Raw genomic sequence first — 27,088 nt, 5'->3', positions numbered from 1 at the left:
AGCAAAACTAAAATATACCTCCAGAAAGGTTCAGAAAAGGGAAAAAAATAGAGTCCAAACTGGTTTGAGGATGGGAGGGAGATAAAGAGGACAAAATTTAGTTCCTCAACATGTAAGAGGGCCTAACAAGAGGAAGAACTTGCGAAGCTTAAGATCTTTCCAACAGCAAAGATAGCCAACTGTTTTTTGAGTGTTAATAAATGGGCATCTGAATGCAACTTTCAATGAAACCATGCCTAGTTCTTTCCTATGCCAGCTACCCATGTGTTGTATAATACTTTTTATAAGCTGATTACATTTTTTCTTAGAACTAGCAACTTTTTAGATCTCCTTTCTACTAGGAAGTCTAAGCTCCTCATCACACCAAAGTTTAGAAAACTTAATTCCTAACCTAAGTGCATTCATTTGCTGTTTATAATTCTGTTTCTACAAAAAATAATGATTTGCATTTTGCATTAAGACTCTTATTAATCATCTCAAAATACATAATGTAGAATGGGCAAAGTTGTTACTAGCTGAAAAGGGACCAGTCTACAGAATGGAATTAATCCTAGATTTACTCTAAATCAACAACAACAAAACTTTTTTCTTTGTTTGTTTTTTAAAGCTAATTTCAGAAATTCTAGCATTACATGCTGATAAATCTGACCAGACTCAAGAATTTCTGGCATACTAACTATAATTATATTAAATAAAAATACCTTGAGGGATGTTTCCTACCAGTAAAACTAACAGCACCACACAGCAGCCTACACACTGTAAAGTGAGCATATCAAGCATATTCAACAGCATTTAAAAAAAAAAATATATATATATATATAAGCAGATGCTTTAATATAATGTAAAGATTTCAGTTCTTCTGTTTTCAAAGCCTCTTATTATGTGCAAACATCAATTGTTTCCGTCAAGTAACAGCAGACAGATTCTTTACCACAGTAACAAGCCAGAAATGCTAGAGCCAAGGACAACAAATGAAGCTAAAGCACATCTCAGATGACATGCATCTAGGCTTCTGGAAGATAGACACAGCAAACACCCCAGGCTAAGCTTTAAAACCAAAGGAGGTACTTTGGGTGGGGCAAGGAGAAAAATTTGGGTTTCAGAGACAGAACATCAGCATTGTTTTGCTTTTCCATAGTTAGTAATCACAGAAGAACATGAATCTTCTAGTGAAGCAGGTGAAAAGTGATATTCATAACATTTCTCATACATTTTTATTAATACTTACATTTTGCCGGTCTCCAGTTAAATGGGCAAACTCAACCATTTCATTTCCAAACTGGCTGAATATTTGTACAAATTCTTGAAAGCTACTGACTTTTTCTAGCTGTTCCATTGTTGCAAGAACCTGAAAGACAAGGGAAAAATACTGCGGATTATCAAGATACTAAACAAAAAAAAACATTAGTACTAAATTAGGAATTTTATTATTTATTTCTAAATTGTGCTACTTAAAATGTACATATTTTGTTACAATTGAAGTATTAATAACCCAAAAGCTGGATATCAAAGCCTAAATTAATAATCACGCTTCAGTCAAATGAGTCACTTATTCTGAACCCTCAAAAACATTTTCTTCAATCTTCCCAATATCAAGAGAAACATTATTACAGGGTTCAGTTTCCATATTTAGCAAAAATGCTATTGTCATGTTAAATGTTAAAGTGAGGATGTAGAAAATAATGTGGGGAAAGGAGAAAACATACAAGTTAAGATCCAACTTTCTTTTCCAAGAATGGAAAAAAAAAAAAAAGAAAAAAAAAAAAACAAGTAACTATGCTTAATCATTTTTGGTTTAAGCAAATAGAGTACTTCATGAGAATGGTCTTGATTGCAAGAAACCTCTGTTGCAGTTACCCTAGAGCAAGTGTTTCTGTCATGACAAATCTCATCAAGTTAAAATTTCAGTGAGAGCACACACATTTCTATTACAGCTAGTGATTCTAGATATTCCAGCATAACTGGCATTCTAAGGAACTACTTACAGAAACAGTATAAACAACCCTAAATCATCTAAAGTTTATTCATTAAGCTTCTAAAATGCAAAGTATCTGTGGCGTCTCCATTTTTTTTTTTAAATTTTAAGCTTTCAACATGAAACACACACTAATTAAAATGTACATTTTTAAAATTCAAGGTTAAAATATATATCTAGAAAAGACTAAGTTTCTATTAATACCTAATCTAGAACTTAGTGTTACACAGCTACTGCTGCACTATGAATGTCACTTTTCAGACTGCCGTTTTAGGCTGACATCACTTCAGGGCACGTCCATATTTTGGTTCAATCTGCACAGGATAGCAACACCCCCGCTATCTGTCAGTTCCCTATTCATTGTTCTGGTCTCCTAACCAGACGACAGTAAGTGGAGCAAGATGTAAACCTACTAAGTATGATGGAGAATGAAACAAATTTTAAAAGGTAAGAAAGATGTGGGCATGGACTTAGGAAACGTACAAAATCTAAAAATACAGGGGTGCTGAGAATACAGAGGCAGGAACAGAATCATTAGGATCATCAAACAGAGATTACTTCTCTGCAGTAGATCACAAATCCAGGAGATCTCAATCACTTCATCAGTCTATGAAGCTGGATAACCTACCACTATGGCCTTTTTCTATCTTTCACCCTTGGTTGAGTCACTACTCTTGATTCATATGTGGAAGATGATCATTACAATGAAAATGAAACTATTCGTAAAGAGGCTGCAAGAAAAGTGGCACTAAAAGTTTAACATTGGGCATTCGGTCTCTAAGATGAAAATACAGATGAGATGTTCTGAAAAAGTAACATGATCCATAAAGTCAGCATCTTTTACACTTGATGTAAATGATGATCTCACTTCTGCCTTTCTATCCTCTATGCCATATTATACTACACTGTCCCTGAGTATGCACTGCTCAAGTCCCTGCCTACATCATCCCTCTATCACAGTATTTCTTAAAGGGAGAACTGCTTTGCCATCCATCATACCACTACCTGACACACTTTTCAGTGTACTCTCGCAGAGTGTGCCTATATTAGACACTATCATTTGCTTGACTTGGTCCTAGATACATGAATTGCTTTACAGGTTCCATAAACAGAAGCAGACATTCTCAAACACATGTAATATGTGTAGAAAAGAGAATGCAGTGAAATCCAAAAGACCACAAAGATTACAGCAATCACAGTAAGACACACTTTGGAATATAAGACTTCATTTTATATATTGTAATACTTTCCAAATTAAAATCCATTTCTGTACCTATGGTTATTGCACTTGTAACACCATAATACTCAGACATTAATTGTCTGAATGGCTGCAAACAAAGAAGAAAAGCTCAAGAAAGGCAGCAGAAGTTGTCAAATGCACCACTCTGGTTTCTGCTGCAAGAGTAGACCATTTTTTTGAAATAAATATGATGAAACTAATGCCACTTTCCCCAACCACTGGGAGAAGAAAAGAGCACTAAGACAGCAAATCAGTGTTGTTAAGCCTCTGAGCCAGATTGAAGCAGGTAATACATGCAACATGGTTTCTAAATCTTGGGACTCAGTTAAGTGCCTTGAATCTAAAAGCTGCTTAATAAAGAACAGCCTGTCTGGAAAGCAAACTGGGAGAAAATAAGAGAGATATGAAGCATGAGGAGTCAAAAGAAGAAAGAGAGGCTCTGGATTACAAATTGAAAACTAATGGAAGAAAAAAAAAAAAAGCTGCCTTCTGAAGCTCTCATTTTTCAAACTTTTTTTTTTTTTTTCTATTTTTATCTTAGTACATTTTGAGGGGGGAGGGAGATATTCTGCAGTCAAGACAGTGCAGTACTTGAAATAGATTACACTTGAAGTTAAATGGCCTTCATGCACTATTTAAATCAACTAAGTTTCAAGCCATAAGCTAAACTGCACAAAAACCTTTTAATCTGTAAGGCTCACTGCACTAGCACATACTTTCATCAGCATTCCTCACAGCTTTTTGCCTTAGATACATGCTGAATGGTCTCCTTGTCTTGTTCCTGACAGTAGAAAGATCCTGTCTTTTAGTGGCTTTTATTGGCCTTTTTACTACAGCCACTCTTCCCACCTCACAAAAAACTTACACATTTCTTCTCCAGCATGCTAAGTCAATAGTGCAATATGGATCATATAAAATGTAACAAGTCACTGAAAATTTTATTCCTCTTGACTTTATAGTCATTCCATTTCAGATATTTGGTAGGTGGACTTAATGTAAGACATTCATTTTTACCTCTTTATTTTGTACTTCTCCTAGAGATAACGAAAATACCACTTCATGTAGCACCACTCTTTTGCATTGGCTGCGGGTATCAGGTAAATAAAACAAAAAAGAAGCTCCAAATACCTTGTTTCTGGAAGTTATTATTTGCTTAATAACAATTCTGTCTGCTAACACCAGCACTTTTGTGACTGAAGAAAGCAACAGCCTTGCAGCTTTTACCACTCCTGTTTTGTCTGTAAAGATTGTTATGTGGCTATCAGATTCCGGATGATCCAAGCTTGCTACATCCGTAAGTTGTGCAATTGTTTCACCTATAAGGAAAAATATAAACAGTTACCATTTCATACTAAGAAAAAAGACGCTGGGGTATATAACTTTTACTTTTGAGGTATTTCAGAGCAATCCACAACTACTCTTTACTTCATTTCACTTCCTTTGGCTGACTGTTGGTGGCACCCTCTCCAAATTTAAATTTAGATGATTCAGTACTGCCTCTTACATCCATCTGTAAGCAACACTAATTTTCTTGCAGGAGTCTATTGATATTTAAGTGGAAGGTATTTCTCCAATTTTAATAGCAAAAATCAAATCAATATCAACTCTTGCAGCACCATCACACTGAAGGAGTAGGATGCAGCAAGTAAATAAATATATATTCCCCTCCATCTTCCAAATTCCAGCTAGTATTCCCATAATTTACGGATTTCATATTCCCATGGAAGTTTTCTGGCATTAGGTATAAAGAGATTCCAAAAAATAATATCCTAATTTATAGGACTGCAGCACGACAGTGAGGCTACTGCACTTTTTATATAAAAGACTATCAAACACTACATTGTCAGAAACAAAAGAGAAAAACAACAATGAAGCACTGATTTTTGGTCCATGAACATCTTTTAGTCAACTAGCATTTAATATAGTAACAGTTAAATAGGGCTATTTGACAACTTTTATTTTTAATGTGGTTAGGAAGTTCACGGTCCAGTGCACTCAATGAATCTTCTTCTTGTCTGAGAAAAATCACAGGACCCTGACCTGTTAAATAATAGATAGTCCTAGATAATAGTCCAATACAGGAAAGGCACAGAGCAGTTTCCTTATTCCACAACTGCAGAAGGACTGCTGAGAGACCAAACACAAGCAAGCTCTGAAATAAGGCATACTTTTTATTAGCGCCCAAGACAAAATGACCAAACCACAGCTAACCTGCAGATCATCCTTGGAGATCATGTCTAGGACATTTGATTGAGTCCCCTAGGATGCATTTCCAAAACCACAACTGAGATAATTCACCTAATCATACAAGATAATCACTTCAAAAATCTGATAAAGCCAGGGCTCTCATATGAAGAACCTGAGGGTGCATTATTAATCTGGAAATGACACATACAAAATCCACGGAACAAGGAAGGCCTGACAGTCCTTCAAAACACAGCTCCACGATTTATACCATTTACGCATAATTTTTCATAAGTGTCAGGTGATAGGACAAGGAACAATGGACAAGGAATAAAAGGCTTTAACAAATTTAAGAGTGCTCAAACACTGTAAGAGGTGTACAAGTGAAACTGTAGTGTCTCCATTCTTGAAGATACACATCCGTACCAACCTAAGTTATTTTGTGATTCCACGTATCCATTTTAAATCGCTGCTTGTCAGACTTTTTAGTTTATTCCTTCTCTGTACTAAAAGACAAGACAAAAGTAGGAGAGAGCTGTCGCTCCCATTTTACTCCATTTCTTCCTTTAGGGCTATGTAGTCAACTGGCAGAGAATACTGAAAATGTTATGACACTAACTCATTCTTGACATGTGTTTTTTCTTTTAAATTAACCAGTCTTTCCTTAGTTTGGGAAAAAAAAATATCACAGATGGGCATCTAAAAATGTGGTTCTTTGAGTTACATTCCACTACTCTACTGTCACTGTAAACACTGACACAGTGCAAGAAAAATGTTAGGCAAAATCTGCTACATGACCCTTTGCAGTGTTTGATGATTCTTTTCCGAGTCAATCAAATTACAAGGTTTATTGCAAGGAAATAGTCATAACAAGTCTGAAACACTTTGGATCACTGATTATACCCTTCACAAGAGTCAGATACTACATCTGTTGTCCTTCAAAGCCTCTGCAGGGTGTGCAATTGATCTGAAGACTCACTACTTTCCTCAGCAATTCAGACTCTGAACGTTCTAAATCTTTTAGGCTTGAGATCTATTTTCTATGGCTAACAAAGCTTCCCTTTAATTTTTGAAGCCTCATTTAATTTATTGGCTTACAAGGAAGTAAAAACAGCTCCACAACATCCTGTCCTAATCACTGAGGACTTTCTGCTGCCCATGACATATGAACATGGGATGTCAACGTTTCAAAATCCAGCACACAGACATGAAAAATGTGTGCTTTAGCTGCACACGAATCTGCATTACATAAATTTTGTTTCTATTACAGTAAAAATGTTCAGAAGTCCAGAGCTAAGCTATTACTTCACAAGTGACATCACAAACTTCACACTGTTGCTACGCCTTAACGCTTCATTAATGTACATATAATTTGACAACATAGAACATTTTCTTAAGTGATGGAAAGCTCATTCAGGTCAAATTCTTAATTTTTTTTGCTTCCTTTATGTGCATGTGCAACTAGAAACATAGGAAACTTGGAGACCAGTATGATCTCAGTCAACAAGAAGCAGTTATGACTTACAGTGAGAATCCCCTAAAGGCTTCTTCTCCCACATTTCCTTTCATTTTACCCTCGCAAAAATAAAACAAAAGAATTTCACACCTTCCCCACAGAACTCAATAACTGAGGCAAACTACAGCTTCCCATGAGAAGAGCTGATGCATGGTTGGCTGAATTTGTTGTGGGAACTCCACTCCATATAAAGCTTATGCTTGTCATGCATACTGTAATGTGAAAATCCAATATTTAACTGTGACATCTCCAGTGTTGAAGAGTGGTTGACACAAAAGCAGAACAATAAGCTGGCAGTTTGGGCTTTTCAAACTAGTCACATTAGCTGACATCTCTCAGTGACGAACAATGTTTCCATGCTGATTCTTTTCTACAATTCAATGTTCTTGGATATAATTCGCCAGGAGATTTTATTGGCTTGCTTGGGAACACCAGAGCTGTTCAAAATGGCACTTGGGCGACTGTGTTCTGAGACTGAATTCGGAGGACAGCTATCCTTAAAAATGTCTCTGCACAAATGGCTCTCTTGCCTTGTCCAACACTTAGCCGTCCACAGAGATAATACGAACACAAAAACAAATAACAAAACAAAAAATGGCATCAAACACATATGATATACGGAATTTTCCATGCAAGTCTTCAGTTAGATGTGAAATACATGTACATAGGTCTGAGAGAATAACTGACCCATGCCAAGGTAAATCTAAGGCTTGACAGAAAAGTAAACAACCTATATCCTCCCTCTTCTATATTGAGGAAATAAAACTTAGAACGTAGAGGAAATATAACCATTTGGTGAGAGAAAATAGGGCAGCCAGACTATTTTTAGATTCTGAGCTCCTCCTGGATACACTGATGGAGAGCAGGAGGAGAAGCACTTGGCCACAAAAACACTGCCAAGTCAAGAAACAGAGATTCACACTACACTGGTCTTTTAGTAGCTGAGATTATCAATGGGAGCTTTTGGCTTGTCAGCATTTTACTTGGATCTCTGGAGAGAAAAGGCATGCTTTACATAACAAATGGAATGTTTTCAAATTAGGACATTTCTGTTTGCAGCCAAGCTTAGTGGAGCAGCCATGAATCTTCAGTCTGAAGTTTATCTAGAAGAGTTTTTCAAGTAACAAAAACAGTCCTTCATCACCAGTGTGCTTTGTTGCTACTCATTGATGAAGAGTTTTCAGAGGATTTCTTACATTACCATGCCTAATCTGTAAACTTTTTTTTTTTTCTTTTAAGGACAAAACTGGTATTAACTGCACACGCTGAGTGGAGTGTACTAAACATGCATCCCCAAAGTTTGAGGCCAGCACAGGATTTAACAACAAATACACCAGTTAGGACACCAATAGGCAAGTTTCTCAAGGCTTCTGCAGTTACTAAAAAGGTAACAAACAAAATAATAAATAAACAAAAATAAATCACACAAACACCCACAAGTCCACTAACAGATCAATTACAGTAATCCTTGTCTAAGAGTGGAGAATGGCTCCTTCCTGCAGACAAGGCATTAGTGTTGAAGGAAGGGTCATTTATTTGCCATCACATCTGGAAACTCAAGACAGACTTAATGCTTCCTGTGGCTTCAGGGAGACAATCTGTCATGCCAGGAGGTACTTCTGCCTGCTTAAAAGGAAGAACTTCAAGCAGAACTTCCCATTATCTGAAAGTATTTGAAAGAAAACAAACAAACCCCACACCCAAATACCACAAACAACAAAAGGAGCATTATTCAAGATCTGATCTTTTTGAAAGCTGCACTGCAGTTGTAAGAATATTCATTTATGAATAGTCACTAAAACATCATTCAAGGGACATATCCGGGAAGGTGGTTTCTAACATGACACTGACATTCTCTTACAGGATCAGAGAATGCAACCTACTGTTTGCCTAGAGAGGGCCTTCTGAAGGGAGAAGGGTGACAAAGTCAACTCAATTTTACATACTTCAAATTCAATCCATACACCCAGCAAGTCTGCAACAAAAACTGAATCCAGCAAAAAGACAAGCATGGTATGATTTTCATTTTACTGAGGGAAGTCATAGGATGACTGATGTGAGTCATCTTATTGACTCTTGATGAAATACGGGTTGACACTGACCTTCATTCACACATTCAGATTTAAAATGAAGTGATCTCAAATTACTTTATATACTCCACTGTTTTAGCTTGAGAGCAACTCTACGCTTATTTTCTCAACATTCTGCTCTTTGTCTCTAGTAACATCTTATTATAAACAGCAGTCAGGTAATTCCTTGTGGCAAAAGATCAAAGCCAACACAAAACTCCATCCACTGGATAAATAAAATGACACAGTGGCTCATAAAATGACAGCATTTTAAGCAAGCAACAAAAATGAGTGACAGATCAGGCCTTGAATGAACTAGAGAGGTTTAAACAATTAAATAACACATTAAAGATCTTACATTATTCCTGGCACTAAAAATGCTGTGCCAAAACTGGCACATGCACAAAAGGTTACAAATTTCATGAGTAACTACATACCTGCTCTCCTTGCCTCGATGCAAGCAACACTCATTTCTTCTTTCAATTCATGGTTTTCGTTGGCTATAGCTTCACCCACTGTAACAAATCTTCCAACTGCCAGGTTAACTGCTTGGCCCACTCGCTGAATTGCTTGCAGAGTCTTGTCTGAACGCTTTGGTTTATCTTTATGATTAATAAGAGTAGTTATCTGTGAACAAGTAAGAGTTAACTTTTAGAACTGTATACAAAATGAGTTTTTGATATTATAGACAAGTTTTGAGCTGTTACTGAACTCAGTAACATACAACTTAGCATACTAATAAAATAAGTGTGGGGTCATGAGTTATCATTTAACTTCTTAGAGAAGAAAAAAAAAAGGAACATAAGTTTGCTCATCTGCTGTGATCTCAGCTTATCTCTGATCTGAAATGAATTGATTTTTTTTTTCCTCCTACTCACAATATTAAAATAAACTGCCCTAGGTCTCAACAGGCTTTCACATTAAGGACAGACTAGAAGTTGAGGAGTCCAGCTGTAGGCATATCAACACTGTTTGGGGTTTACCAGTATTGGAAATCCTATAAAGTATTTATGCTGCCAGGTGACTAAACACACTCATCTACTAGGATTTAGGATCTTTGGCTCCTTTAACTGAAATAAGCCTTTCTAAAAGATGTTTTATCCAATTCAATAAGGCAGGCTTTAAGAAAGAACAAGCAGTAACACAGTCTTTACACAAAAAGAAAGACCATTTACCTTTTAGAAACCATCTGAAGCATCCTGTTCTGGCCTATCAAAAAATCCTAAACTCCTAAACCAGAATAAAAGCCATTATTGTTGCCAAAAAAGTTAGTCCTGCTTATCCTTGCCTCATCCCTTCCCCTCCCTTCCCCCCATTTTTGCAATGAATTTATTTGATGTGGGTTAAAATTGAGCTGTGGAGAAGGTGATGTTTATTAGTTTAGTTTTATTCATAATCTGTTGCCCATAATCAGTATTTGGCAGCAAAAGAGAAAATATACAAACTAGAGGTGCTTCTTTCAGTAGCAGTGCAGATTAAAATGCACTGTAGTACTAGCCACATCCTTAGAAGCTTAAAGAAGTCTACTAAGAGAATCACAGAATTACATGAATTAAGTGCTTAAACACCTCGGCTGTATCAGCTTGATCACAGATGTCTGTTCCTCAGAAAAATATGAATCACGATTCATTCATACATTCTCCTAGAAGCTGTATCCGTAATGCTCACATCACATCCAAGGAAAGAGCAGGAAGCAGCATAAGAACTGTTCTGCTTTGTAATTTAATCAATGCCCAAGGCTTCTGTGTTCTCCTTTCTCCATCTTGTTCCCAAGCCAGAAGCTCCAAAGGAATGCCACTTTCTACAGTTCATACAACAAATTTGTCCCTATATTAGACCCATACCACAGTTCACCAACCTCCATTCCCAAAGCCCAAAAACCCTTGATGTCTCTCCAGCATAAAGACCAGTTTAGGATGAAAACAGTCCTATTAAAGAGTATATCCAAGCATATACGTCAACACTTCCAAGTTCATTCTAGAGATGGAATGATATTCCCCAAATGGATACCACTCCCAATTACCATCACTTCTGTGGAAATTCAGATGCATGTCAAACAGATGTTAAAAACGCCTGCAATGTGCAGCTCTCCAAATTCCAGCATTGTGGATGCTTTGGGTACCCCAAATACCTGAAGCTAACCTAAGAAGCCCAGCTGGCTAACTCCTGACTAGCCATGGACAGTAAATGTCGTAAGAGCATCAGTCCAAATGCTGCAGAAAACCAATTTGACAGAGGGGCACAACTTTCTTTCCTCAACTGATATTAAAGCAAACAGGAACCCAATGTTATGCAAACAAAGGACTAATACAAACCCGTTGAGTTACTGACTTTTCAAAAGTATATAGAATAACAAATAGAATATAAGTTGGATGCACATCCTGGCTATGAGTTTGCCTCCCACAGCATTTTATAATAGCAGAAGTTTAAACACGTTCAGCGTAACCCTGAAAAAATGCATACAGAACTAACACTGCAGAATGAAAGGAATCCCACGGTCTGTTGCAAATCATCGAGGGCATTTTAATCCCATATGTTACTGTAAAGGTACACAAATGACAAAAATCGCTAAGATGTCAGTTACGTTAAGTTGCTTTCATGAAGTGCTACAAAACATTTTTAGAAACACATTCATCTGAGACATGGGTGAACTTCACGATTCTACCACTTTAGCACTCTCTTTATAGGGGTCTTCAGGATTGCACGATTTCAGAAAGAGACACCTCCTATTACCCACCACGTAAGGTGAAGCAAGAAGCAGCAACTGTTTTGGCAGGTGCCACCGCCAGTGTCATCTAGTCTGTAAACCCACTGAAGGAGTTTCTAAATGCAGATTAAGTTTAGGTTGGACACCTATGGTTACACATGGCAGATGATGCTTTGCAAATATTTCCTGGAATAATGAAGTCCCAACTGGGTAATATAATTTCTTTGGGACTAGCTGCATTAGGGCCACTAGAGGAACTATTTCAACATTAGAAAAGAAGGAAGCTAGTTGACCAACAGAAGCTGGTCAAGAAGTTTGAAACGTACCAAGACATAAACAGCTTCACACCTATTCAAGTGTGATCAGCATTATAACATTAGATGTGGCACATGCAGCCTGTGCTGATACAGTAAATTTTGTGTAGGATGCTTTTGATTAAAATATATATATATATATATATAAAGTAGCAAGCAGCTCCTGAAATAGGAGTAGGTAATTCCTAATAAAAGAACAAGGTAGAGAAATGCATGAAATACAGATCAGCTAAGGGAATAAAGGCTCTTTTGTTCTAGAATCCCATGGGAATGGTGTCAAGCTGAGGCAGGGGAGGTTCAGGCTGGACATCAGGAAAAGCTTCTTCACCGAGAGGGTTGTCGCGCACTGGAACAGGCTCCCCATGGGCATAGTCATGGCACCAAGCCTGTCGGAGTTTAAAAGTCTTTGGACTGTGCTCTCAGTCATATGGTCTGAATTTTTGGGTAGACCCATGTGGTGCCAGGAGCTGAACTCGATGATCCTTACGGATCCCTTCCAACTCGGGATATTCTACGATTCTATGACTCTAGTGTTTACGGATGTTTTAGATTATAAAAAATTACTTTTTCCCTCTATAGGGCTGTGACTCACAGCCTATCCAGTGGCAATCAGGCCAGAACCATTACTGCTGTGTTTCTTGCTTGTTTTTTATTTTTAAATAAAATCCCCTATGACTCCAAGAACATTATCTAAGCTCTGCTTTAAACTTAAGACCTCCCAGATATTTAACTTGCTGTATACGGACCACACATCACGCAGTCACTAACACTTGTGGTGTTTGGGCAGGAGTTAAGAACTGAAGAGATTACCTGCAAGCCTCTTTGAACAACAGCAATACACTACATGCTGTTTACCTAATAATTTACCAGTCAGGTGCTAGAAAGGAAGCAGTCCTTTTGATAATACTTATATTCTGTTGAATAAGGACTCATAATTTATCCATGGCATGCTTGGATGAGACTTAGATGATCAGCTGAAGGATTGTGCTTTCTCAAAAAATTGTCTTTTACAATCTTCAGTCACTCGTTATGAGCAGCCCCCGGAAAATTGTCTTTTTCCACAACTTTATTGAAACTAACATACAGTCATAATAGATCAAGATGTACTTGATATTTAAGGAAACAAGTTCAACGGTGGCACTTTTCAAGCAGCTGTTTTCAAAGCTTTTGGAGAGCCTTCACATAGTGATATTTAAGTTGTTCTATGCTTCATGCACAGGAAGCATCATGACAGCATGCTTGGCTAAAAATATTCTGATGTCTATTTATTATCAGTGTAATTAAGTCTTGCATGACAGAATAAAGTGATACTTAAGAGATTGGGTTTCAGGAAGTATTTATAGGCTACTATATATAACACCAGCGGAAATGTAGCTATTTCACAGCCACTCCCACAAACAGAAGTTAAATTGGGAAATCAAGTTGGAAGGTACCCTACACACCTCCTTACACACAGTGTACGTAGGATGATTTAGACTCGTGTGAGTAATATTTGTTATTGCCTCACACTAATCAGCTTTCCTGCTAGAGCAAATATTTAAGGTGTTTTCTCTATGCAGTTGAGATCAGCTATTACCCCCTAGCATCCTTAGGATAACAGCTCCTCTTACATTTTGTGTATTTTCACATCTGTATCTTCCATTAAGCTCACTTAGGTTAGAAATCTCTTTTTGACAGAAGTGTAATAGCAACAACGGGTCAACAATTTTTTATTGCAATAATTTTGCAATAGCAAAATGGGTCAGCCACACACATCACTCTAACACCCACATCTGCTACAGAACGCAACCTCACTTCAAAGTGCACCAAAGCAGCAGCTGGCATTTGACATTCAGCCCATCTGGGCTACCAGCAAAACTGCCAGGGAGGCTTCTGTCACAAAGGACAAGCCTTAGGGAACTTGAGAAGTTGACAAGAACTACCTGCTTATTCACCCTAAAAATCAGAAGTGTTAAAATTAAATGCACGTCCAGGCATTACTGAAAGCCTTATTAACCATTTTAAGCACTTGTGTATGTGATCTTTTATATATATATATATATATATATATATATATATATATATATATATATATATATATATATAAAAGAAGTCTAGCTAACGTGCAGATTTTTTATTATTTATTTAAGAATTGGAAGGCCTTATCTTCCTACTCAATTTTTCTTTGTAGGAATTCATCTTTGAAAGTTTTCAGAGGCTGGAAAAGATTAACCAAAATAAAATTCTGTATGCAATTAGAAAGCATCCAAAGGAGGCGTTACAAAGATGGTGAAGGGTCGAGAGGGCAAGACGTATGAGGAGCAGCTGAGGTCCCTTGGTTTGTTCAGCCCCGAGCAGAGCAGGCTGAGGGGAGGCCTCATGGCGGCCTGCAGCTCCCTCAGGAGTGGAGCGGAGGGGCAGGCGCTGAGCTCTGCTCTCTGGGGACAGCGACAGGACCCGAGGGGACGGCATGGAGCTGGGACAGGGGAGGGTCAGGCTGGGGGTTAAGGGAAGGTTCTTCACCCAGAGGGTGATTGGGCACTGGGACTGGCTCCCCAGGGCAGTGGTCACAGCACCAAGCTGCCAGAGTTCAAGAAACATTTGGACAACGCTCTCAGACATTGTGTTTAGTTTTTGGGTGATCCTGTGTGGACCTAGGATCTGGAATCAGTGATCCTTGTGTGGGTCCCTTCTGACTCAGGATATTCTGTGATCCTATGAAATGCAACTGCATTAACTCCTAGTGCGCTAATTAACTGTATACACCCATATTCAGTTTACCCTGAAAACAGTATTTGAGACCACTGCCTCTGCTTTATGAACACTTGAAACAGAAGTTTCTTCCACACATTACTAAGGGGCAACCAACATCACCTTGCAGAAGTTGCACAGAGCTCAACACATGAGCTCAAGTCACAGCTTCTGTAAGAAAACAGCTTCCAAGAAGTGGTATGATCCCACTATCCATATTAATGTATTTTCCTCATACTGCCTGCAGGCAGTATGCAAAGGGCAGTAAAAATATGCTGCATGTCCAAGACTGCTGAGTTCTGTTAAACTTGTAGTACTGGGACTGTTGCAGTCACATCTTTACCTGAAGGCTTTCCAAAAGCATCTTCTCACTGCTTTGGTACATGCCTTTCATAAAAGCCTTCAGGGAAGCTAATGAATTAAACCACTTTAACAACCTAAGCTGGTTCACTTATCTACAGGGAAATGCTTGGAGCAGCCTCTGGCAGTCTTTCACACCTAGTGCCTAACAAGCTGATAAGCTACCTCTGGAGAGGAAGAAGGAAAAACAAAGAGCAGGCAGTGACAAGCAAAAACTGACAAGCAACAAAAGAGCCCTCCCAACTCAGATTATTGATCTACCTAACCGATTACCTCCAACGAGGGCTAAGCAAGGGTGCCTAGAAAGAAGAAAAAAAAAAAAAGAGAGAAAAAGAGGTAAATGAGGTACTAGCTAATTACACTCATATCCAGAGTTTTGGTTAACTGCAAATCATACTTTTAATTTAAAATGTTTGTGTACTTCTCATGCATAACAGCTTCAACACACAGAAAACATCATTTGGAAGGGGTCGGAACAGCCCTCTTCAGCTCGTTCAGATCTGGGCTTCAAAACCTCCTTCAGACCTCTCTTTGTAAAGTTTGCCAAGAAAGGCAAGAGTACACAACTTCTAATTTGAATACACACCTCGGATTATTAGCATCATTACTATTCACTTGTTACACATTCTTGGAATTGTTTAGAGAACAAAAGAAAGGACTGAATTCATAGCATGGCCGTACTATAGCAGTGAATGCACTTTCTTTGTGCCAAACGCATTCCTAGAAATCCAAGGGTCCTTTAAACTTCAAGATCTAAACCAAATGCCAACAAAATGATTATCCAAAAAGTGAAGATACAGGTGACATTGTTAAATTGACTTTTATGACACTCATTTATTTCCTCCAGCTTCCTCCAGCCTGTTTTTTTTTTTCTGGCAGTTGCAGGAGCTCTAGAGAAAGAATAAATACAATTCACACTACTATAAGACATTATGTGGAATTTATAATACTTTAATAATACTACTAAAATGACAGTTATAAAGGAGAATTATAAAGGAGAAATAGACTTGCTTTTTTAACATTCACTTTCCAGACTCCTTTAAAATCAGGGAACACCAGTGATCCACAGATACAAGGCAGAAAAGTAAAGCAAAACTGATGTGCACTCCTGCCGTTCCCCAACCACCTCCCTCCCCCCAGAACAGCAGCAAAGAATCCCTGAAGAACGTTCAGCAATGCTTGACCACTGATCAAACAAAGCTAACTTTTTCACTCTCACGTGCCTTACAAGTCAGAGGACTGCCTTATCTTCCCCCCAACAAAAAGCGTCTTCAGAATTTCTATAGAAATGAGTGACAGTGGCAAAGATCTTCATTTTCAAACAATCCAAGTTCCAGTTTCCTTCTCTTTTCAAAAAAAATGTGTAGAAGTTTACAGACTGAAATTTGCACTTTTGAGCAACTTGACACCTATAAGTTATCAAAAAAAAAAAAAAAAGAAAATCCAATCTAACCTCTTCAAATTATATATATGCATCAAGTACATTGATCACAGAATGAGTTTACCTATCCTGAAACACATCCAAGGATAAAACAGCCTTTAATGCCCTTTCCTTTGTAAACTGGCCTTCTAACAAGCACCATCTTGAAGCTTTGCTGAAGTGCACAACTGCCTCATTAGAAAAGTGAACTTGAACTAACAAACAATTGGTCTTAGGGATGTGCAAGCCAGCAAAAGTGCATTTTCCTCCCCTCCTGTTGTTCAATATCTTCTAACCTAAATGGGTAGATTTCATAAACAAAACTATTACCTTTTTTTTTTCTTTTCTCATTTTGCACCTAGAAATCCTGGGCACAAACAAGTTTAAGAAAACAAAACCAACTCAGATGGAAGCTCGTTGTTTAAAGTGTACTTTCAGATGTGGTCAAAACAGATGCAGACATGCTTTCAGCACCAGAGAGATGTAAGTCTCAAAAAGAAATCAATTTACTAATACTATCAGGTAAACCTAAAACCAGAGACTGAACGTCAAATAATTATTTAATTATTGTGGCTTTCCTGTCAAACTTTAACTTGCCTTTGTTAGCGTACTTAAACTTCTATTGCTTGTGCAAACAATGCCCAAGACAACTTGGAACTTCTCATTTAGAAAAAGTCACTGTTGTGGAACTAAAAATTCAGGTACTGTAACGTTGGATATATCAGGAACAACATTGATACTGCCTGCAGTTGAGAACTCTTTCATTTCAAGTTGGGACTGGCTCCTGGAGATGTAGAAAAAGTTGTTAGCCCCATAGGCAGCTTCACTGGTATGAATACCAGCCATTCACTGCGGGCTGCAGACAGGATGGTTCTTCGGGCCTTTTTTTGAGAAAGCTTCTTTAGCAGCTTTTGGCATACCACTTCAATTCAGAGAAACACCTGGCATTTCTTCTTGAAAAGCACATACTTGCCTAGGGATTAACAGAGAAGTACAGTGTACACTGGAAAATGCTTTGCATATGCAACTATTATCCACTTAGAGGAGTGTAAAAAAAAAATAAAATACCAACAACAAAACAGAACTTGCATATAATTCAGGAACCATTATGTGAAGGGCAACAAAAATTCATTCCATTGTGAAATTTAAGAAAATTTAAATGCAACTCCAAAATAACAAACTTTGAGAATAAAAGGAAACATTCTATACACCGGTTAACTTCTATGTTTAATTATGTGTAATTTTGGACAATATTTCCTTTCTAAACAATTTTGACACCTGTGCTTTGAATACCCCCCCCCCACTTACGACATTATTTTTCTAGAACTCATTTTTAACTTCATTCTTATCTGAAAATATGTAATAACTTATATGTTTAAAGTGTTTTATGTGTTTATAAGTGATTCTGCTTAGTACAAAAAGTCAATACAAAAGTCTTCTTCTAGAACAAAGGCAACTGTGTAATACTTTATTTTTCTGTATACCTCTGAAAGAACTGTAGTATTTGCTCATAAATGGTGTTTGATTATTCATTTTATGTATAAAAACAAAGAAATCATCCCATTCACAGTTTAGAGCAAATTAACAGTTACAGTTCGGTCCAGACTCTGCATTACTACTCAGTTACCCCACTAGCTTTAAGTGAGGCTATTGATGAAATACTGTACAACTCAGTGAGTAGAAATGATTGTTTAAGGCTCTGGCTAGTAAGGGTTATGTTTTGCCAATTAACTCATAAACAGAAAATAATCCATGCTAACAGCAATAGGCTTATGTTACCATACAGCAATTTTATTAAACTATAATCAGAGTTGTTTGCAATCATTAATTCATAATTCATCCTTTGGGGATTTCCGTACCTAATCTGTCTAAAACCATCTGTTAACAATGCTGAATAGCAAGAAAGCTGCTCTCATTCTTTTTGTGCAGGATCATTGTGTGTCAGCTTTGATTTAAAATTCATTCTGCTGGAGAACTCCAAAAAAAAATTTGTTTAATCTATAGGAGAGCCATTAATCTGATCTCAAAAGTGTAAGAGAGAAGCTTCCACTGAAAAAGAGCAGTTGATTTTCAGCTATGTCAGTATGAAGAACCTTACTTCAGCTGCTTGAAGTGCTACTCTTATTCAGTTGTACCAGAGCTTAAGGTACTGAAGGTCATACCAGAGGTATCGAGTTTAACTCAAAGCCAGTTTCACCATTCAAGGGTTCATGGAATGGAACAAAAAATCACAGTTTTTTCCACGGCTGTGGTGTTGTTGTTGTAAGCATTCAAATGTAAGTTTTTCCTGTAAAGTAGATTATCATTAGTGATACTAATTATCACCAGTAATTAGCATAATATAAAAAAGAACATTCTGGACGGGTAAACAAAATTATAATGTATTCCTGTGTTCCTCAGCATAGTTTAACAACCACAACCGTAACTGACCAGCTATGTCCCTTTCACTGTTTCCTAATAACCTAGCTTCAATCACTAAACAGCTGTCAATTAAAACTAGCCTCTGTAAAGAGAAACCTGCAACTACATCAGCCCAGAGACGCAATTGCGGGTGGACTGTGACTGAAGGAATCACAGGATCTACAGTCAGATGACAAACTCGTATGTTTAACTTTCCTACAGAAATCTGAGACAAAGAAGCAGGCTCCTTAAGGGACATAGGGAACCTTACGTAGACTGAGGAACAGCAGAACTGCTGCAAGCTTTGTTGTTTGCATAAAGTAGAAGAGTTGTAACACAGAATACACACAAACTTAATCCACAACACCTGTGGAGCCAAAGGGAAGAGAAGAGTCAATGAGTTAGTCACTAATTGAAACTAATGAGGTACAACCCTGTAAACAAGCAGCATACCACATGCTTCCAGACTCAGCAGCAGAGTTAACACGTACGACTTCTTCCACAGCACAGTTTCTCTGCAGCACTAAAACAGGAGGTTTTCTTCACTCGGTACAAGTTACAACGCAAGCCTCTACACAGCAATTCATAATTTCATTAGACTTGGCACTACTGTTAAGTACAGTCCCTACCAAATTAATTTACACAGAAGAAAATCCTGGAAAATGGAGAAGCAGCTGCGCAAAGCTAGCAAGTTAGTGGAAATTTTAAAGTACTGAAGGAGAAAGACTAATACACAAGAAGCATTTAAGAGGAGCACTCTTGTTTTCTTTCCTCAAATATGCTGAAGAAAGCAGTGGGTTTAAGACAAATATGGATTACCCTACTTTTTTCCCAAAAGGAAATTTCCAAAAAGTGCTGTGAGGAACAAATCCCAAGCCTTGGCACCATCTTGGAACAAGATCAGCCAGCAACATAAAAAACCTTTAGAACACTGCAGGTGGCCTAGAGGTACCAAAAATGCCTAGTGAAACAAGACAGGCACAGGACTTGCTGGAACAAATCCTAGTGCATCTGCTACATGGGAAATGCAAATACGTTGAAATGGGTAAGAGCTTGGACTGAATACTGAAGTTCAGGAATGAGAGTACACATTCTTAAGTTTAAGACTGTTGTCCAGAGAATGTATGAGACATGAATGTATGAAAGATGCTTCAACAGTCTCTAAACGAAGAAGAGATAATTATTTGGTTTGCAAAAAGCTCAGACATAGGTCTGTAAATGAGCCTGTAGTTCAATACAATGGTACAGTTACAGGACATACACAAGACTAACGCATGATGCAGATGAAAAGCAAGAAAAACTTTTCCAGTTTTTGCAGGCTTTTAAGAATAAAAAGCTAACGATAGCAAGTTGAAAGTACAAGTGCTCTTAAAATATGCCTCTGTGTTTTAAAGTTGTCAGTGAAAGCCCATTAAGGCAAATCCATGACTGAATAACCTCCAAGATAACCAGTTTCACAGCTGTCAAATTTAGAAGAAACAAACACTTGTAGGAAGATATTATATGTATCTTTTCACCTATGTGATGCAACAATCTTTCACAGATGTTTTGGCCAGTGTTGGCACCATACATGCATACATTTGCAGAACTGTCATGAAGCTCCTTAAATAAATCCAGAAAAAAAATGTCCCTCTTTAAAGACACATACTAACATCCATATCCACAAGCATTGTGGATCTACCTGAAGGTGAGCTGCCGTTCCAAGTTTTGCAGCTACTGCTGCAACAGGAACAACCTAGCCGTTTCCAGGCACTTGAGGACTTTTAAGCCAATAAGACCACAAAACAGCTTTCTCAAACACAGAGTTAGTCCACAGATAGCATTCAAAGTGTCATGGAATGGTGGCATACTGAACTCAATGTCTACAGTTTAACATAGCTCTGTTAGAAGTCTTCAATAGACTGTTTAGTTGCATGAAGAGTAACTGCAGTACCACTAAAAGTAACTCACCAGCTCTTGCCATCCATTTCTTCAGGAGGTTAAGTCTCATATACTTGGTTACTTCCTTAACACAGCTTTGCCTCAACCCTTTGACAATAAGAACAGTGGAGCAGCTACTCTTGTGCTCAGCTATGAAAGAAAGTGAAGAAATCCCTACACCAGAAGGCATCTTTGTGATCTGCTCAGAGAACCTCTGTGGAATCAAAGTGACAGTAGAAGAGGCTGTTATAAATTCTGTGTCAATTCAGCTTTATAAATTGAAAATACGAAAACATGAAAATATTAGATACAATGAACTGGTACACCTTGCCAACATTAGATGTCATTCTCTAATATTTCAAGGAACTCAAAGATGCCACAGATGATACCAACTTTCTCATGCCACTTAAAACTAGATTGATAGTTGAGGTATGGATGTTGCCTGACACATTGACACAGAAAATGAGGAAGAACAGAAGTAGCGGACACCTGAATAAATATGATGTGCTAGGAAAAACTCATGGTGTTTGTTAAGGGAAATCCTGCCTCGCAAAAAAAAAGAGCTCTCTGTAGAGATCAGGGATTTTATGGATAAGGATGGACTCTGCTGAAAGAGAACTAGGAATCGTTTGGTATGAACAAGTTCATACCAAAGGTTTCAAAGAAAACCAAGAGAGTCTCTGAACAAAAGATCCTCTGCACGAATATTTAACTAATTAAGAGACAGAATGAGAAGAAGGAAGATGGAGTAGGAAGGCAGAAAGTAAATGATTGCTTATTGTAATAGAGGGAGAACACTGATGGAGTTTCACAGAAACCTGTGCCGGGACAGGGCTTATTCTGTGTTATCACAGGGAGGGGAGATAAGCTGGTAATAAAACAATTCACAGTTCACATCCTTGCTGAACAAGCTGGCCCATCATCCCAACTTCCAGATCATTAGTAAAAACATTAAAGCTTAAGAACAAAACAAAAATGTCAAATGGGCCCTGTAACAGTCCATGTTGGATGCCACTCGTAACAGACTGCCAGCTGTTTGTTTTTTGTTTGTTTGTTTGTTTTTAAACCACTGGTCACCACTCTTTGAGCCCGACACTCCAACCAAGTTTGACCTACTCTATCACATTACCTTTTCAGTATATAGAATATAGTTCATTGATTTATTTGCAAGGCTACTAGGATGATAAGGATTCTACTGACATCAGACACACACTCAGCAGCTGTTCTTACGAATTATTATGAAAGAAACAGACTGCTATGCTTCAATTTATCGACTTCATCCACACTGTAATACTGTGTGAGTTCTACTTCCTGCTCTCCACCTTGACCATGGAAAACAAAAGATATAGCAGAAACTTTTTTTTTTTTTAAAAAGGCTAAAGAACTACGATTAAGTATTAAACAAATGTAATGAACAGTTTACATAAGGAACATCTCCAAGTAACTTTAGACTAACCTTTAAAAACGTATTTGAAAGTGGGATGATAGAAATTTAGGAAAACTTTATACCACTGAAGAAAAATGATAAAGATCAAGTGGGCAATGTCTCTTCCAATGAAGAAGTAGAGAGCAAATAAATATAGGTGGTAAGAGCAAGATTCAAATGGAGAAGAAAGTGGTTCGTCATATGACAGGTACTTGACAGTTCTAAACTCCTTTCCTCATGTTGTTGCAAATACTAGAAGTTTATGTGGGCCCAAGAAAATACTGGGCAAGACCACAGAAGAGAAATCTACTGATGATCCTAAAAAACATAGAAGCTACGTACAGTTTGAGAAGTCCTTACTAACTGGGAGGACGTCCAAAGACATAATCGCATTTGCTTGCCCTGTTCTCAAACTCCCCTATGCATCTGACAGGGACAACAAGATAAAGAAAAGATCACTGATTCTATGCTGACCTGTAGCTTGATCCAGTGTGGTCATTCCAAAGTCATGCCTTCAATCTGAAAACTACATCAGTGAGCTTTTCACATACATGGGAAAGCATCAGTTGTTGGTTCTTCCTGGGGCTCTAACACATAACTCCAGATACTTCTGGAAAAAACAGGACTCTGGCAGAACACTACGTACATTATATAATATTTACTGAAGTGGGAACTATTTTAGCTTGCTTCAGAGAAACAATGCCATAATAAAGAACAGGCTTGTTTTTCTCATTCTCAAGGCACATACCACTAATTTATTCAGAATCCAAGACTGACGGGAACAGAAGTCAGCAACATGGACTTGCTGTTGTTGATGTTTTGTTTGTTTGTTTCTTAAGTTATTTAGGCATTGAATGCATCGGTCAAACAAATTCCAAAACCTCTAGTGATATTTTCCGTAACTATGAAGTTGGAAAAACATGTTCAGTAACATGGGGGCACACAAACATTTTCCAAAGTGCCTGTAACAAATGGTCTTTCTGAATATTGTGTAGCTAGCTGTGATCCCAGAGGCCTACACACAGGCAGATAGGTTACCTTCGACTCTGAAAAGTGACTTTCTTCTTTCAGGAATGCAGGCAGAGCTCAAAGTTTCATCTCTGAACTTTTTCAAGTGCCTTACCATGAAGGCTTATAGAAAGCTATTCTGCCTTTTATCAGAATGCCTCCCTGGAACAGATCCACCCAGACAGGCTCCTCTCCAGCTGTGAGGATACCTGATAACCGCTAGACAAGCGAGCAGGTACATAATGGCAGCTGAGGAAGTCACTGGTGGAGCCACATCCTGGAAAGTGCTTTTTCCCTCATCTTTGCCTTTCCTCAACTGTTTAAATGACTTGTTATTAAGTGAGTCAGCGCAGACCATGTTAAACACCCTTCCTGACTTGTGTTGCCAAAAACTTTCCATAAAAAAAAAAAATTAACATAATTAAACTGGAAATGGTAGCAGCAGTGAAGAGCAAAGGAGATGTAAACAGTAGTGTTCATGTGAAACACAGAATTAAAGGCACCTACCCAGAGTAAGAGTTTTTGCTTTTTTTTTTTTTAAACAAAGTGGATTTTGACCCATAAAACCGTATTTTCTGAGCTGCATGCCAAATAGTTTGCACAACACTGTAGAATAATTCTCTCCACAGTACAGCTAAGTGGATAGCTAAAAAGAAGTGTTAGCAAATATGCTTAATACTGTGGCTTAAGTCTGCAGTTTTCTTTTGTCAGTTGTGGCACAATCCAAAAAGGGAAGCATGAGGCTATGAATAGATCTACATAAAATGAAGATCTGGTTCAACAATGTAAATACTAAATTAAAAAAAAAAAAAAAAAAAACTTACTAATAAACATATCCAGTAGTGATGTAGTGATTCTAAGGGCAGTTTCCCCTACCAGGAAACAAGAATCTGTTACCGCTGCTGGTAGTAAATATACTCTGATACCAAATAGTCTATAAGTAAAGCAAGCTAGAAAGTGCATTTTTTTCTTTAGTTGCAAAGTAGAAACAAGTAAACAAACATACATTTGCAGTATTGCATGAATTAAAAACAATCAATGCAGCTTTTTTCAGTTTGCTTAAAAAAAAAAAAAAGAAAACGAAAAGATTTAGCTAAACAAGGGAGGTTGAAAGCCAGTTTCTTAGAATAGCCTGTAATTTCTTCTTTGCTCAAAAGCAGTAGTGAAAAGCAGTAGCAACATTCTACTTTTTTTTTCAGTGGTAAACAAGTATCACATGGCACTTCCCAGCTTTTTACCAAATGGTCAACTATGAAGTTAACTTCACAGCAAGAACAAAAGTTCCCTTTGCAACTGTACTTCGTACAGGCACACGCAAAAGAAGTCCTGCAGTTACTGTGGATACACAGCTTATGAAGAACATAAGAAACACATTTTAAGAAATTGAGTAACCTACAAACATCATTTCTGCAAAAATATTCAAAGAAAGCAAGCTAGTGAGATCCCTACTTTAAAAAATCTCCATATCTCTACTAAGAAATCTCCATGAAACAGTGAAGGAGGAGCAGGTAAACCTGTACAGTCAGTAAGTAGGGCATTCTATCTGGCAAGTTTAGTGAACTGCTGCTGACACCATCAGCAAACAGAGCTCAGCACTCACACTTCAAGGGAACAAGCTTGTTTGAAGTTTGGAGCACTTTAGCAGGAAAAGAGTAAGCTCCGAGCATTCAGAAACGCTCAGACACTTTATACGGCACATAGTGGAAGTGAAAGATTCACTTCTGGAAAATGCAGTCATGGGTTTTGTGGTCATTAACAAAATCACACATGGCATATTCCACTTGCAGGGAATCCACAGAGGAACAAGACAGCCTTTCTAAAGCAGTATTGCTGGAAAATAAGGATGCAGAAGTCTGTTAACAGTAAGAATTTAACATAAGCAATTAAGTCCATCCAGCCTTTGCAATTGGAAAGGTTTTTGTTTGCTCCTAAGCTTCCTGAAAGGGGTCACCTTATTTTACCTCTCTCCATTGTTTCAGGGGTAGAAAGCTGACTGAGCTCTATCATTAATTTCACTTTGCCTTGGAACAAGGGACTGAATCCCTGAGATCGGGTTCTCTGAACTGACTGGGTTTTCTTTGGAGGAAGGCGAATTACCATGGCAAGTGCAGAACCCCAAAAGCCCATCACAAGCCTCTCCTGCAGCCCGGCTGCACGAACACAGGACAAGGCTTATGCCAGTTTGTTTCCAGCCGTGCAGGACAGTAGAAAGACAACTCGGCATCACCAGGACCAGCGCTTTTTGGGTCGCTGCTACACATCCTTTAAGGGTTCTGGGCAGATTGCATAGACAGGTTTCGACTTACTTTTTACCATCAGCTTTCACAAACGCTACAAAGTAAACGCTGCATGTTAATTTCACTCATTGTTTTTCAAGGCAGAGCGGTTGTACCGGGCACCTCAAACTCCAGTTTTGTAAGCAGAGAGCGAGGAGAACTAACAAACAAACAGACCCCGCTTCCACACAGCCACCCGCCAGACCGCCGAAAAGCCAAACTTTTCCCTTTTCAACCTCGCTCAGGGCAGCGTGGGACCCTCTGCGAGGCCCCTGAGGCTGCTTTTTGACATTATTTAACTTTTAAAATCCACCTATTTCCTTGGGGGGCAGGCGAGCCCCCCGCACCCCACAGCCCCATCCCGGGGCTCCAACCGCCCCCCGGCGGCCGTTACGCAACGGCCCCGCGACCTTGCGGGGTAACTTCGGCGCCCCCGAGTTTTCATTTTAATTTTTAATTTTTATTTTTCCCCCTTCCTCGGGCGGCAGAAGCATCCCCTCGGACACACGGACAGACAGCCCGCAGCGAGCGGGGGGCTCTACCTGCGACACCAGCGGCACCAGCGTCTGCTCCACCGAGCGCGTGCGGATCTCCAGCCCCGCGTCTGCCCCCAGCCCCGACGAGGACGACGAGGAGACGCCGCTGCTGCTGCACGGGGACGTGGCCATGGCGGGTAGCACGACCAGACGACGACGACCACCGCCTTCCTCCTCCTCCTCCTCCTCCTCCTCCTCCTCCTCCTCTTCGCCCCTCCAACTCCGCTGCCGCCCCGCCCCCCGCTGCCTTGCGCGGGCTCAGCCCTCAGCTCCCCCCCGCCCGCCCCTCGGGACGGGATTTAAAGCGGCAGCGCCGCTCCTCATGGCCCCGGCCCCGTCCCCGTCCCCTCACGCCGCCCCCGTGCCCGCATCGCCCCCACACGGATCAAGGGTCTTGTCCCGGGGGTCCCCGCCCGGCTGTGGGGACCTCCCGGGGAACGGGAGCCGGCCTGCTGTGGGACTCGGGTTGGGCCCGGCCTCGGTGCCGAGTCGCGTAGTCTGTGGTTGAATAAATAAATAAAAAGTACTCGAAGAGGAATAAAAGTTGTTCTCCGTGTGTTTGTTTCGTGTTCTGGTTTTGGAATGGGCTGAACTCGCTCCCCAGCACCAGAGCGCATCGTCCCGTGAAGGTCTCCCCATCCAATTCGGCTCCGTTTGGTCCCACCTAGGCACGTCCACACCAACCTGTGGTATCGGGACCGAGCTCCTGGGGCTGTGGGCCACTGAGGTGCAAAGCAGCTCCCACCCACAAATGAGGGAACCGAGCTCAGCACCATATGCATGCCCACACGCACTGCCCAGCGTGCATGCACCACCCTACTGCCCTACCGCCACACCACAGCCCCCCAGTCAGAGCCCGGGACCACTGTCGGGCTGCTCAGAGTTCAGACAGTGCAACCCCAAAGACACGTATCTGGCTTTCTTACCTTGTATCATTCTGTGTCTTCGGAAAGATTTCTGACCTGTCCTGCACAAAATATCCTTCTCCCGGTTTCGAAACCTGGATA

General features: G+C 39.2%; 1 protein-coding gene across 1 annotated transcript in view; it reads right to left on the bottom strand.

Moving 5' to 3' along the window:
• CTNNAL1 (catenin alpha like 1) overlaps nt 1–26,213 on the bottom strand; it is a gene marked incomplete at its 5' end in the record, with an annotated part of 53,649 nt that extends 27,436 nt beyond the window's left edge. The window contains 4 exons of the mRNA XM_084281502.1: nt 1,229–1,348; nt 4,344–4,531; nt 9,422–9,611; nt 26,088–26,213. Coding sequence (XP_084137628.1) covers nt 1,229–1,348; nt 4,344–4,531; nt 9,422–9,611; nt 26,088–26,213 — 624 coding nt within the window. The remainder of the gene's footprint in view (nt 1–1,228; nt 1,349–4,343; nt 4,532–9,421; nt 9,612–26,087) is intronic.
• Nucleotides 26,214–27,088: the final 875 nt, after the last annotated feature.

Source organism: Netta rufina (assembly GCF_964035555.1).
Source record: "Netta rufina genome assembly, chromosome: 2".
Lineage (NCBI taxonomy): Eukaryota > Metazoa > Chordata > Aves > Anseriformes > Anatidae > Netta > Netta rufina.
Note: the sequence above shows the minus strand (reverse complement) of the source record. Positions and strands in the feature narration are given on the sequence as shown.